The 13,259-nt window shown below is 45.0% G+C and overlaps 1 protein-coding gene across 1 annotated transcript; it reads left to right on the top strand.

Annotated features, from left to right (window-relative positions):
- Nucleotides 1–4,398: 4,398 nt before the first annotated feature.
- On the top strand, nucleotides 4,399–8,194 carry LOC131817645 (zinc finger and SCAN domain-containing protein 4-like). Its single transcript, XM_059151187.1, has 4 exons — nucleotides 4,399–4,429; nucleotides 6,005–6,375; nucleotides 7,216–7,381; nucleotides 7,467–8,194. Exons 1-4 carry the CDS (start codon nucleotides 4,399–4,401, stop codon nucleotides 8,192–8,194), a joined length of 1,296 nt encoding a protein of 431 aa, XP_059007170.1.
- Nucleotides 8,195–13,259: the final 5,065 nt, after the last annotated feature.

Below are 13,259 nucleotides of genomic sequence, written 5' to 3'. Positions count from 1 at the left end.
CTTAATTTCTTTTCACCATCCTCTTACCCTCACGTTCCTGATCGATTTGTCACGCCGGCCACGACAGCCAAATACATCAGGGCCCTCATTTGGGGACACGCAAGCTTAAGGAGCTTATGGGCAAGCAGTTCCAGGTTTCTAAATTAGGGTGTATGGCCCAGGATGTGGTTGGTAGATGTCAGGTGGTCAATGCGAGAGAATCTAGAATGGGATGAGGGAAAAGAGGAAGAGGTAAGGAACCAGGAATTTATTGGGAAATGGATTTTACAGAGACGAAACTGGGAAAGTATGGACACAAGTATATGTTAGTTTTTGTGGATACCTTTTCAGGCTGGGTAGAGACTTTTTCTGCCAAACATGAGATGGCAGGAATAGTAGCCAAAAAGCTACTAGAAAAAAAAAATAATTCCTAGATTTGGGTTGCCTCTCATAATTGGGTCAAACAATGGCCCTGCATTTGTGAGTTCAGTCTCACAGACATTGGCTAAGGCCATAGGAACTAATTGAAAACTACACTGTGCCTACCGGCCCCAGAACTCTGGACAAATAAAAAATGAACTGGACTCTTCAAGAGACCTTGACAAAGTTAATTCTGAAGACTGGCGATGGAGGCGTGGAATTTCCTCCCTAGGGCATGATATACACCCTACTTAAACAAGGTTACCCCTTTAAAAATAATGTTCAGGAGAACCCCTCCACTCTGCCCATGGCTACAATAGGTTGCCCTAATGGAAATGACTTATCAGTCTGTACTCCAGTCACTGTAGGCTCTACAGTCTGTCTTAAAAAGAGCACACGCAGGGATCTGAGCTGCCTACACTGAGACAGAGATGGAAATAAAACCGCTTCCTTACCAACCCGGAGACTTGGTTTGGATACATCGCTACCGAATGAAAAACTTGGAGCCTCGCTGAAAGGGACCATTCAATGTCATCCTGACCACCCCCACGGCAGTAAAAGTAGAAGGCATCAGGGCTTGGATTCACGAGTGTCATGTCAAACGAGCTGAAAACAAGGACACCCTCTGGAAATGGGAGCCACTGCTGGTGGACCCCACTAACTGTGGACTAAAACTAAGACTCAAAAGGGTTTCATAAATTGGTCACTTTAAACCCTGTTCCTACTCAGCAGCAGCCAGAGGACACCTCATCGGCCTAAAACAACCCAATAGAAAATCAGAAAAACAGTGGATGGAACAACACTCAAGGTTAACAACACCTTAGGTCAGCCTGTTTTCACCCTCAAGAACTGGCTGAAGAGTCAAAGAACTGACTAATCTCCAAAGAAAAGGGGGGAATGTTAGGGCCAATTTAATGTTAAAACCTGTTTAACTATTAGGGCCTGCTTAGCCAGGCAACTCCTTATTGCCTAGGTAGCCATATTGTTGTTTACATCCACGGACTTCATTCTGGGAATAAATGCCCTAGTAGTTCCTGGTATGGTTCCGGGTATTGATTCCAGGAGTAAATGCCTTAACAGTAGAAGCCACGTACCGTGTGTCTGTGGGTATGCCCTATAAAATCAGCCTGTGAGATCGGGGGGCGGGGTCGCTCTCTTCAGAGGTGGCCCTGGCTGGTCAGTCTGACTTCTAATGCTTGGCATAGAATAAAGCTCTACATAACTTTCACTTTGTCTCAGTCTCATTCCCCTGGCCAGTCAGTCTAACTTCTAATGCTTGGCATAGAATAAGGCTTTGCATAGCTTTCACTTTGTCCCAGTCTCATTCCTTTGATAATGGACCCCAACATAGGGAATTATGGCCAAAGATTGAATCTGGGTTTCAAAGTTGTTTGGATGGCAAGACTATTAACTGAAGTTGAGGGTGTTGGAATATGAGCTCAAGGTGCATTTGAGACATTCATGTGGAGACACTGGATTGAGGAGTTAGGAGGGCATTTGGAGTAGACTCAGGATTTTAGCTGAGATTGGGCACTTACTGGCTGGTCAGTTAGCCTGAAGGATGACTAGAGGGAAGAGGCCACAAGGTGATGGTGAAGCCAGTCTACTTACTTGATGGCTGCAGCTGCTTCTGCCATCAGATGTGAAATAGACAAGGCTAAATGTCATGTTCATATTTCAAGTACAGGGAGGTAAGAGAGACACAGTGCAAAGGAATGCCTTTAAGTCTGATAGACAAAGAGGAGGACAAATAAATGAATGGAGAATGTGGGAAAGGGTGGGATGCAGAGTATAATACAGACAGTAATTTCAAGGGGAAGAAATATCTTTTTTCCTGAGTCACAAAGACAATCTATAAGAAAGTATATGATATTATTATTTGTTATGGTTAATACGATTGCATGAATAATTCTAAAATCTATTTTGTCTAAGTGTTGCTAGCCTTGTTTCATTTTCACTTCCATTTGCACGGCAAATGCTTTTTCATCTCTTTGCCCCAGTCTGCAGACATCTTTAGGTCTGAAGAGGCTCTTATAGGGAGCATAGACATGGCTCTTGCTTTTTAATCCATTCTGTCACCCTACTTTTGACTGGAACATTTAGACCATTTACATTAATTATTGCTAGGTATGTACTTATTCCCATTCTGTTACTTGTTTTATGGTTGTTTTGTTGTTTTTCTCTGTTCCTCTTTCCTCTTGCTCTCTTTTATCATGGTTTGCTGGCTTTCCTTACTGATATATGGTGATACATATTTCTGTTGTGTGTGTATATATATATCACATATATATCACTATATATATATGTATCACATATATATCACTATATAGATTTATATAGTGATATATGGATCCTTTTCTCTTTACCTTTTGCATACATACTACCAGAGGTAGCTGGTGCCTGCCAGGTGATTTAAGTGAGCAATTAGAGTGATTTCCTCAACTCTTCCCTTACCTGAAGTCTTTAATTTGGATCCAGCCAAATCTAAGATAGGCCTTGATTGCCCCCAGCGTTTCCCCCTGGGCTTTGTAGTTTCTAGAATCTGAGTTTCCTCTAACTTTTAATTTCTCTGTAGTGATTTTGGGATATAGTCTGCTGCCCATCTTTCAGTTCCCTGAAACTGTCTTGAGATAGCTACTCCATAATTCCCTCTAGTCCAGTCTGATCCTACCCCCGCCTCCACTGCTGCCACAGCATTTTGGGGAGGCTTTTCACCTTGTCTTGCTGGAAAATCTATTTCAATTTGACACATACTGAGGAAGACCTTCCAAGTGCCAGGTTCCATGTAGACTGCTGTGGGCAACCTAACAGATGAAAATCCCGGCCCTCCATTTGATTAAGTTCCATGATGGAGGCAGGGGAGTGATAAATGAAAAATAAGATAAGTAGGTAGAATGTTGAGCTTGCCCAATGGCGATGTATCTCTCATCTTCTATGGAATGGTCTCACTCCTCATGAGAGAGGCAGCAGAAGTGCTGAGTTTCATAGAATCTCTTCCTGTTGCCTTTCTTCCTACTCAGTGCAGGACAGTTCCCCACCAGCCAGATTTTCAAACCAGGAGCCTCACACCACTGTAACTTCACCTTCACACTGTCCTTATATTAAGTGTCTCAGGTCTGATGTACTTTCTCAACATAAAGATAAACATGGATTTCTCTCTTCCCATTAAAATGATCTTTGCTCTAATCCCCGTGGGCTCTTTGCTGAACTGGGGTCCTGGGGATTGCTCTGATTCACCAGCCTGGGACTGACACAGGAGGAGAGAACATTAGCCTGGTTCTCTACCACACTTGCAATCCAACAATCTCAGGAAATTAGAAAGTACTAGCAAGTTTGTGTGAGACTCACTTAAGACAAAACTTGGCCAGAATTTATGGGAGACTAATGCTAATCTTGTGTTCTCCCTCAGTGTGAGTGTTGTCACATCTCACTGCAGAAATATTAGTGTGTTTGATTGTGGCCAATTGCTCCCCGCCACCAGGGATGTTATCTCATGTGTCGGAGAGCTGAAGCTGGAGCAAAATGGACATGCCATCAGGGATTCAGTTAACAGGAATATTTTATCCAATCACGTCTGTTAAACGCATCATCGACCCCACACCCTATAAAAGGGAGGAGCCTTAGGCAGTCAGAAAAGCCTGTGGAGATTTTGGCCCAGGAGTACCCAGTTGGAAGGTCAGTCTTCCTGAGTAGGTGAGTTTCCAGAACAAAAGGGAAATTTCCAGTTTTGTTGCTCCTGTTTTGTGCATGATTATGTGGGTATAATCATTGCGGGGAAACATCTAGTTGCAAAAATATGGGGCTTATTCAGGCATTAGGTATGGTGTGTCTCTCAGTTGAATGTGGGCCCCCAAAGGTAGGGCAGCCAGATCGGGTGGAAAGCGGTGTCCTAGCAGGTGAAAGGATTCATTGACGCAGAACGAAATTGATAGAAGTTTACCAAATACACTGCAAGGCAGCCAGCAGCTCCGCAGAGAGACTGCTTGTAATGAATGGGCAATGGGCTGGGGGCCGTTTTTAAAGAAGGAAGGTGGGGAGGTATGGTGACATAAGGAATTTTTCAGGTTTTTTGGTAGCTATTCCTGCTTGTAAGTAGCTCATTGATTAGTTAGGGCTTCTGGATGATTTGAGGTGGGTCACCTGATGGGGATTGCTGTGGTCCTTTCTGCATTCCACTGCTCAAGCCTGTTGCCTAAAAGCGGCCCCTGCTCTGCTGGGGATGGTCTATTCTGACTGATGCTCTGGCTCCATAGGTATTGATGTTGTGGGCTTTGTAAAATCCTGGCCAGATTGAAAGAGTTCTCCATTTGGAAGCATTTTTTTTTTTAAGATTTTATTTATTTATTTGACAGAGAGAAATCACAAGTAGATGGAGAGGCAGGCAGAGAGAGAGAGAGGGAAGCAGGCTCCCCGCTGAGCAGAGAGCCCGATGTGGGGCTCAATCCCAGGACTCTGGGAACATGACCTGAGCTGAAGGCAGAGACTTTAATCCACTGAGCCACCCAGGCACCCCTATAATATGACATTTATTAAAATGATGTTATTTTTCAGTAATCTCTATACCCAACATGGGGCTCAAACTCACAACCCTTAGATTGAGTTGCATGCTCTACCAACTGAAACAGCCAGGCACCCCAGTAGGAAATTTCTTAAAAATACAGATCCTGGGCTCAGTGTTAAACCTCTGCCTTAAGCTCAGGTCACGATATCAGGGTCCTGGGATCCAGGGTCCTGGGATCGAGCCCAGCACTGGGCTCTCTGCTCTCTCGGGGGAATCGTTAAAAAAAAAAAAAAGGTTTATCATCAGTAAGGTTGATTAATTAACCTCATTAACTAAAAGAGGAGTGTCTTTTTATATGCTCTTGTGTAACACTAACATTCTTTCTTTCTTTTTTTAAAAAAGATTTTATTTATTTATTTGACAGACAGAGATCACAAGTAGGCAGAGAGGCAGGTAGAGAGAGGGGGAGGTAGGCTCCCTGCTGAGCAGAGAGCCAAATGCAGGGCTTGATCTCAGAATCCTGAGATTATGACCAGAGCCCAAAGGCAGAGGCTTAACCCACTGAGCCACCCAAGCGCCCACATTATTTCATTCTTAAATGTCTCATAAAATTCACTAGTGGAGTAATATGGGCCTGAAATTTATATTTTCTTTTTGTTTTTAAAAATTATTTCAGTGATATAATTAAATACACATTTCTTCTATTTTTAGATTGTAGTTTTTTAAAGATTTTATTTATTTATTTGAGAGCGATTGAGGGTAAAGAACAGAGGGAAAGTGAGTGGGAGACGCAGACTCCCCACTGAGCAAGAGCCCTAGGTGGGACTTGATCCCAGGACCCTGAGATCATGACCTGAGCTGAAGGCAGAGGCTTAAACCACTGAGCCCCCCAGGCACCCATAACTTATAGTTTTTAAGGATCCACCACTATCAGTGCTATGCAATATTTGACTATTATTTTAGCTAGTAAAATAAGATTAAAAAAATACATCCAGTATTATTTATAGATGTCCTGATTTTGTTTTGAAACAGATCTCCAGAAACACTGGACTTCACAAACTGAATCCAGGAAGTTGAATCTCTGATAAATATTCCTAAGAATAGATTCATTTCTGTGTGAACCATCTATGGATGACCCTGGATCAAAACACTTTACACCCCGCCAAGGACCTGCTTTCCAAAATGCAGAGGACATTTCTGAGTTCCAGGATGCTCGGCACAACTTCTTTCAAAATGGTAATGGCTCCCATGCAAAGCAGGAACTGCAAAGACTCTATAAATCATTTTACTCATGGCTGCAGCCAGAAAAACACAGTAAGGATGAAATCATTTTTCAAGTGGTCCTGGAACAGTTCATGATCAACAGGCACTGGAGTGATCGGTCTACATTGAAGAGGAAATGGGAATCCAGTGGCAGAAACCTGGAGAAATTCATGGAAGATCTGACTGATAGTTCTGTGAAGCTACCTAACCTAGTGAGTAGAAGGTTCTTTTTCCCCTGGAGTGAAGGGCCGAAAGGAGTAAGGAATAAGTAGTCAGTAGGAGGCAGCTGGAAAAGAAAGAAGTTATCGCAGATGCCATTATCTGTCAGATCACACTCTTCCTCACCAAGGGGAATCTTTAGCAACCAAAGTGAGCAAAAGTAAAGTGTTCTAGCCATTCTTTCAGTGGGATGTAATATACAAACCAACATATTAATTTAGTTCATCGAGATTCGTTGGAGAGGGATGCCTGGGTGGCTCAGTGGTTTAAAGCCTCTGTCTTCAGCTCAGGTCATGATCCCCAGGGTCCTGGGATCAAGCCCCACATCAGGCTTTCTGCATGATGGCGAGCCTGCTTCCTCCTCTCTCTCTGCCTGCCTCTCTGCCTACTTGTGATCTCTCTCTCTGTGTCAAATGAATAAATAAAATCTTTAAAAATAAAAGAGAGAGATTCATTGAAGAGATGGTAGAAAAACTCACTGAAAAGTTGTTGGTTGGGCAAAACTTCAATGATGAGATGAAATGCCTTAACAAGAGCTGGATCTTCCCTCAGAAAACTGTAGTATTCACCTTCTTTATTTTTAAAGATTTAATGTATTTGAGAGAGGGTGTGTGCCCGAGCAGGAGCGAGGGGTGCAGAGGGAGAGGGCGAAGCAGACTCTCCACTGAGCAGGGATCCTGATGTGGGCTCAATCCCCGGACCCTGGGATCATGACCTGAGCAAAAAGCAGATGCTTAATGCCAGAGCCATCCAGTCTCCCCTTCATCTTTTTTCATTAGGAAAGACATATTAGTGAAAAGTATGTAACAGTTATCACTGTTTGTTTATAACAGGTCCGTGTCCACATGCAGGGACAGGAAGCCCTCTTTACTGAGAATATGGCTTTAAAAGAAGTAATTGTCCATCTAACAAAACAGCTGTTAATAGGATCCCCAGCAGGGACATCCATGAGGACACCTTCCTGGACTCCCCAAGATACTTCCCTGGAAACAGGACAAGGTGAGTGTGGTAAGCCAAGGTACCAGAGGGATTCATGCGGCTCCTTCTAGGGCACGACTTCACCGAGTCACTTTATCCCCCACAGGAGAGAAAGCTAAAGAAAATGGCGACAACATTTATCCCATAAATGACAGTATTACCAGTCAAAGCAGTCAAATACCTTCCCTTCTCATTATCCGAGAAGAGGACAGTGTTTCTTTGAAGAATCCGCTTAGCTCCAGAAGAGCAGCTCTAGGCACATCCGGGTCCCAGGAAGGGGCCCTGGAAGAACCCTTCTATCAAGATGTCCTTACAGAGGGGAGACCAGGGTTTCTCTCTCAGCTGGTCCAGGTCATCCCTGAGCCTGTTCCTACACACCAGAGAACTGAGGGGAAATCCCCATGTAGGGAACAGCAAGGAGGATGCCGTGAAACACAAAAGTCATACAGATGTGAAAAGTGTCCTAGGTTCTTCAGATATCTCTCTCAGCTACAAGCCCATCAGAGAAGACATAAGAACGAGAGGACATTTACTTGTGCTGAGTGTGACAAAGGCTTCTTCCAGGCGTCAGACCTACACGTGCATCAGAAGATTCATGCAGGAGAGAAGCCTTTCACGTGCAGCATGTGTGAAAAATCCTTCAGCCACAAAACCAACCTTCTGGCCCATGAGAGAATCCACACAGGAGAGAAGCCCTACGAGTGCTCCCTCTGCCACAGAAGCTACCGCCAGTCATCGACCTACCACCGCCACCTGAAGACTCACCAAAAGAGGGCCTCCAGAGGGCTTCCTTCCACACCAGGAGCTTCCTCAGGTGCAGCCCCAGTGGAATGACGTAGAAATACGAATGCAGATGCGTGTATTTCCATGGCACTTCCCTGTTTAGAACGTGTCATTTCCTGATTATATTGTCCATGTACTGTCTTCACTAAAATGTGAGGTGAGGGGGGCGCCTGGGTGGCTCAGTGGGTAAAGCCGCTGCCTTCAGCTCAGGTCATGATCTCAGGGTCCTGGGATCGAGTCCCGCATCAGGCTCTCTGCTCAGCAGGGAGCCTGCTTCCTCCTCTCTCTCTCTCTGCCTGCCTCTCTGCCTACTTGTGATCTCTCTCTGTCAAATAAATAAATAAATAATCTTTAAAAAATAAAAAAAGTGAGGTGAGGGAGAAATTTCTCAGTTTGCTCACTAGAGTATCTCATGTGACTAGAAAGGTGGCTTACAGATTTCAGGTAGCCAACAAAGAGTCTGCTGCATGAATGCATGAATGTGTAATGTTGGTGTTTATTCCTAAAACCCAGCAATGTTCAACCATAGGACACCAAGAGCAGCTCCCAGTGTCAAGGGATGCTTTCCCTCCTGCTCCCCTGTCCTTTGTCCACACTTAAAAAAAAATTTTTTTTAAATTTATTTATTTGACAGAGATCACAAGTAGACAGAGAGGCAAGCAGAGGGAAATAGGCTCCCACTGAGCAGAAAGCCAGATGCAGGGCTCAAGTCCAGGACCCTGAGATCATGACCTGAGCAGAAGGCAGAGGCTTTAACCCACCGAGCCACCCAGGTACCCCTGGAAACTTGTTTTAATTTGGTAATATACACATTTGGATATAAACATGCACAGTTTATTTAATCATCTTTTAATTTTTCTCCCCCTGTATGTAAGGGCGTGTTTTCAAATCAATAAGTAATTTATAGCTAGCATTATGCCAGCCACACCTGCGTTGGGTAAGTATCTGGGGTGTAAAGTTCTTTTTTCCCCCATGCTCCTGGAGGGAGCTCTTCCCACCCACCCCCGCCCTAGGCTTTGCTCCTGTATTTGGTTGATAAGCTGAAAAGGGGCGGGGGTTGCCACTGGCCTCTCCAGGCAGTAGCCACCCCTGGAAAGGCCCCAACCGCCTTTGTTCTTTTTCTTTTCTTTTCCCTCTTTTAGCAAAACCTTTTATAATGGCTCTTATCTGTAGACAGTTAATTGTCGTTCCTCCCCGGGCGCTGACCACTAGACCATCTCTCCCAGCGGTGGGCTCCCTTTCTAGGGTGTCCCGCTCAGCCTCAGAGGGCTGGGACTACAAGCCACCCCAGGAGGGATGCGGGGTAGGGTGGGGGCAGCCAGGACCCTTAGCATGAGTCCGAGAGGACTATGCTGGGAACCTGCTGCCTGCCCCCACAGGGAGGGGTGCAGGGGTGATCTTTCCCAACCACTACTGAAAAGCACTGAGCGCTGCGCAGGGGTCTCCCTCTCAGCCCTCAGCACGTAGCGGGGTTCCTCCGGGGAGGTGCGTGGCTGGGTGGTTGGAGACCTCCTGATCCCCGTTACCAGAGGCGCTCGGAGAAGTATTGCATCTGGGAGCTGGAGAATAATTCCTCCTCCTTGTCGGGATCGCAGCAGCCGGGAGAGCGGTGTCCCGGGTGCATTGCTGGGCTGGGAACAGGGTCTGTACTTGAACAGGGAGCCTTCCCGGACGGCGCAGACAGTAGGCTCAGTAAACAAGCCCGGCAGTAAATGCTCAAAGGCATCTCTGGGGGCCTTTCCCCAGAGTTCAGAATCGTCCCATTCCCCTTGCAGAGTCTTTAAGGATCCAACAGAGCAGCAGAAATTACACTTGGAGAGGCATATGAAAGTAAAGAATTTATTGTACTCACAGGTCCTAGAAAACAGAGGCCAGGTGCAGACTCAAGGGGCCAGATGGGAGGAGAGCCCAGGAAGGCAGTTCAACAAGCAGGAGAGGACCAGAGAGAGACAGAGAAACAATAAACACCAACAGGAGTCAGAGATGGGAAAGCAAGGAGGGGAACTTGTGTCAGTGAACAGCCTTCTCACACTGGTGTATTTGGTCTCCTGGTCTTCACAGGCTGTTTGTGGGGATGCTGAAGCATCAGGGAAGTAAAAAGTTTAAAAATTTTTGGCATACTGAGTGTGTCTGTGTATTTGATTGTTGTGTTTGTGTCCCTAATAGCATCTCTATAAAAATAGTGAGTAATAAGCATCAGGCTAAAAATCTCCATGCTCTTCTCTTTTGGGCGTGGGTTTGTTAGGGTACAGAGTCAACCACCCCTCAATTAAACAGAGAACACTCTCGATAATGCAAGTCACACAGCGAGGTTTATTTCCAGCTAGCTGGGGTCCAAGTATCTGCGCGGTGCAGGGGGTTTCAACAAGGACCCCGAGCACTCAAAGCCAAGGGTTTATATAGCATTTTTTTAAAACATCCAACTCACAGTAATTTTCCATCACTTCAGAGACCATACATACTTTTGGCTTCCGCCCCCCTGGTGGTTTAGTAAGATAAGCTCTCTTCAACATCTGGTCCCCCCTGGCGCATCCACCTAGCCCCCCTGGTGGTTTAAGCTGATTAACTGCTGCGGGGGTGTTGTAGTGTGGGGTACTTTCTTGGAACTAAAGCAGTGAGGGGGTCCCTGGAACTAAAGCAGGGAGGAGGGTCCCAGGAACTAAAGTAAACTAGGGGAAAGTTTAGCCCTTGGGCCTGAGATGGCTGCCCAAGCTAAGATGGCTGTACTTATGCTAACGCACTCTTACATTCCCCCTGTTAGTTGTTCATAATGAGGAATCTTGCTCATTTGTAGGGCAGTCATGGGGGCCCTCAGGAGTGGGCAACTTTTCGTACTGCTGTCTTAAGACTATGAGCTGAACGGTATTAACACAATCTTTTACAAAATTAATAAGCTTATTCAGAATGCAAGGGCCAAAAGTTAGAATGAGCACAAGCAAAACAAATGGGCCAACTAAGGTAGAAACTAGGGTGGTGAACCAGGGAGTCCTATTAAACCAAGCCTCAAACCAGTTCTCCTGTGCTTCCCTCTCCTTCTTTCTCTTGACTAATCCTTCTCTCACCTTAGCCATGGATTCTTTCACTACCCCAGTATGGTCGGCATAAAAGCAGCATTCTTCTCCTAATGTGGCACATAGTCCCCCTTGTTGGAGGAACAACAAATTAAGCCCCCTTCTATTCTGGAGTACTACCTCAGATAAGGAGGTAAGAGATAAAGGAATGGTTAAAGTATACTTACAGGATCTTGGTAGATCTGCTGGGGTAGGGAGTTGGTCAGGCTAGGATTGTCCTTAGCAAAACCTCAAGGTGAGGGCAGTTAAGTCCCCAGGGGAGAGCCACTCTGTCTGTTTCACGGGCTTGTCAGTGGGTAAGGAATTTTAATGATTTTCTTCTGCCTCTGTTTCCCACATCAGCTAAACTTGAGGTGGGATGGCCTTAATTTTCTTGGCCTTCACAAGTTCAGGATTCTCTCTTGTGCCTCTGACATTACATTTCCAGCAAGTATCTGTGGCCCATGCAAAGTAGATGCGATGTCATGTCCTATTTAGAGAAGTAGAAGTAATATTAAATAAAAAGTGATAACAAGGTTGCAAAAGTTGGAGAGCAGGAATGACCAGGAATTGTAGGTGCCTGAAGGTCTACATGTGACCCTGATGTGTAAAAAGACATAGAAGTGCTTTGGTAGACTCTGAACTCAGCACTCACTTTGGATCTGTTAAATTTGTTGGAATTTCTAAAGCTTTCGCTCCTCTTAGCTTTTGATTAGTGGTAACTTAGTCTAATTGCTTAATTTCTGGCTAGGAAGCCAGAAAAACTATGGGGTGGCATTTTCCTATTACTGTCCATGAAAGCGAGACATACCCAGCTTAGTCCCTAATTGTGCCTGCACAAAGAGATGAGGTAGGACTTTGTTGTCCGTGAATGACTGCAGTTCTTCAATGGCATGTTAATCTAGCATTCGCTGAGATTCAAAGAATATTTTCAGTTTGCCTATTTTATTTTTTAAAGAATTGTAAACTTTTACATACTCTCATTTAATTAAGTTATTTTTAGCTTCTCTTTTTGACATTGCTTATGAAGTACTTGCCATAACTCTTGGAAGAAATACATTTCTAAGTGGTTTATTTATGTGCTCAATACACACCTTTAGAGCAGTGAGTAAATGTGACACCACAGATTCCCTGTTTACATTTACTCTTCCGGCTACTCTAATGTCCTCTTCAACTCTCCCCAAGCTGGTATTGCTCAATGGGCTCATGAATGAAAAAGAATCCCCTTGTGGAGACAATACATTCGAGTGACCAAGGTTCCAACACAGACACATGCTCAGTGGGTTCTCTCATACTTAAATGACTTCTCAAATTCACTGCAGTCTTATAAATTTTTTCACCCTTCCCTGATGTTTCCCCAGAGCTTCCTGCCACTATCTTTAAAGAACTACATAAACACCATCAATAACTCTGTCATTTCTATTTCACTACTGTCTTTCAGAGATAATCTGCTGCTGCCCCTCAGAACAATTTGTTACTTAAACTGTAACCCCTGGAGGATTTTACTAGTTGCCAAGCACATTAAGATATGGCCTTAAAAAATACTGATACTGACAACAAGTCTTTGGGAAGAAGGACGATATATGACCGTGAAGCTGGGCAGCTGGGGATGCCCGGCTCGCTCAGGGCGGAACGCCGCCCCTTCACTGAACCCTGGCAGCCGGGAATGCCTGGCCCGCCCAAGGCAGAACGCCGCCTGCTTCAGGGAAGCCAAGCACCCAGGAACGCCCGGTCAGCTCAGGGTGGAACGAAATCCGCCTGCTTCCCTTTTTCATTGTCGCTCCTTTCTCTTCCCAGAAGTGCTCGTTGTTAGTTAGATGAGTCCTTTGAATGTGCTTGGTTAACTATAAACCTTACCCTCCTCCTTGCTTGCCTGCAAGACGTGTCTAACGTTTGACCTTCATCAATCCTTCTGTTGGCTATTGTTTTCTATCTAATAAAAGTGAGACTGTGGAATTGCTCGTGGCAGCAGTCATTTTCGACTGTTGGCCTCTGCTCCCAGTCTTTTGCAGCTGACTTGTTTGTGCCTAATTCTTCTCTCGTCGCCGACTGGAAGCTGCAATAAT

This window comes from Mustela lutreola, chromosome 16 (genome assembly GCF_030435805.1).
Source record: "Mustela lutreola isolate mMusLut2 chromosome 16, mMusLut2.pri, whole genome shotgun sequence".
Classification (NCBI taxonomy): domain Eukaryota; kingdom Metazoa; phylum Chordata; class Mammalia; order Carnivora; family Mustelidae; genus Mustela; species Mustela lutreola.
The sequence above is the reverse complement of the archived record's forward strand: the minus strand, read 5'-3'. Positions and strand labels throughout refer to the sequence as shown.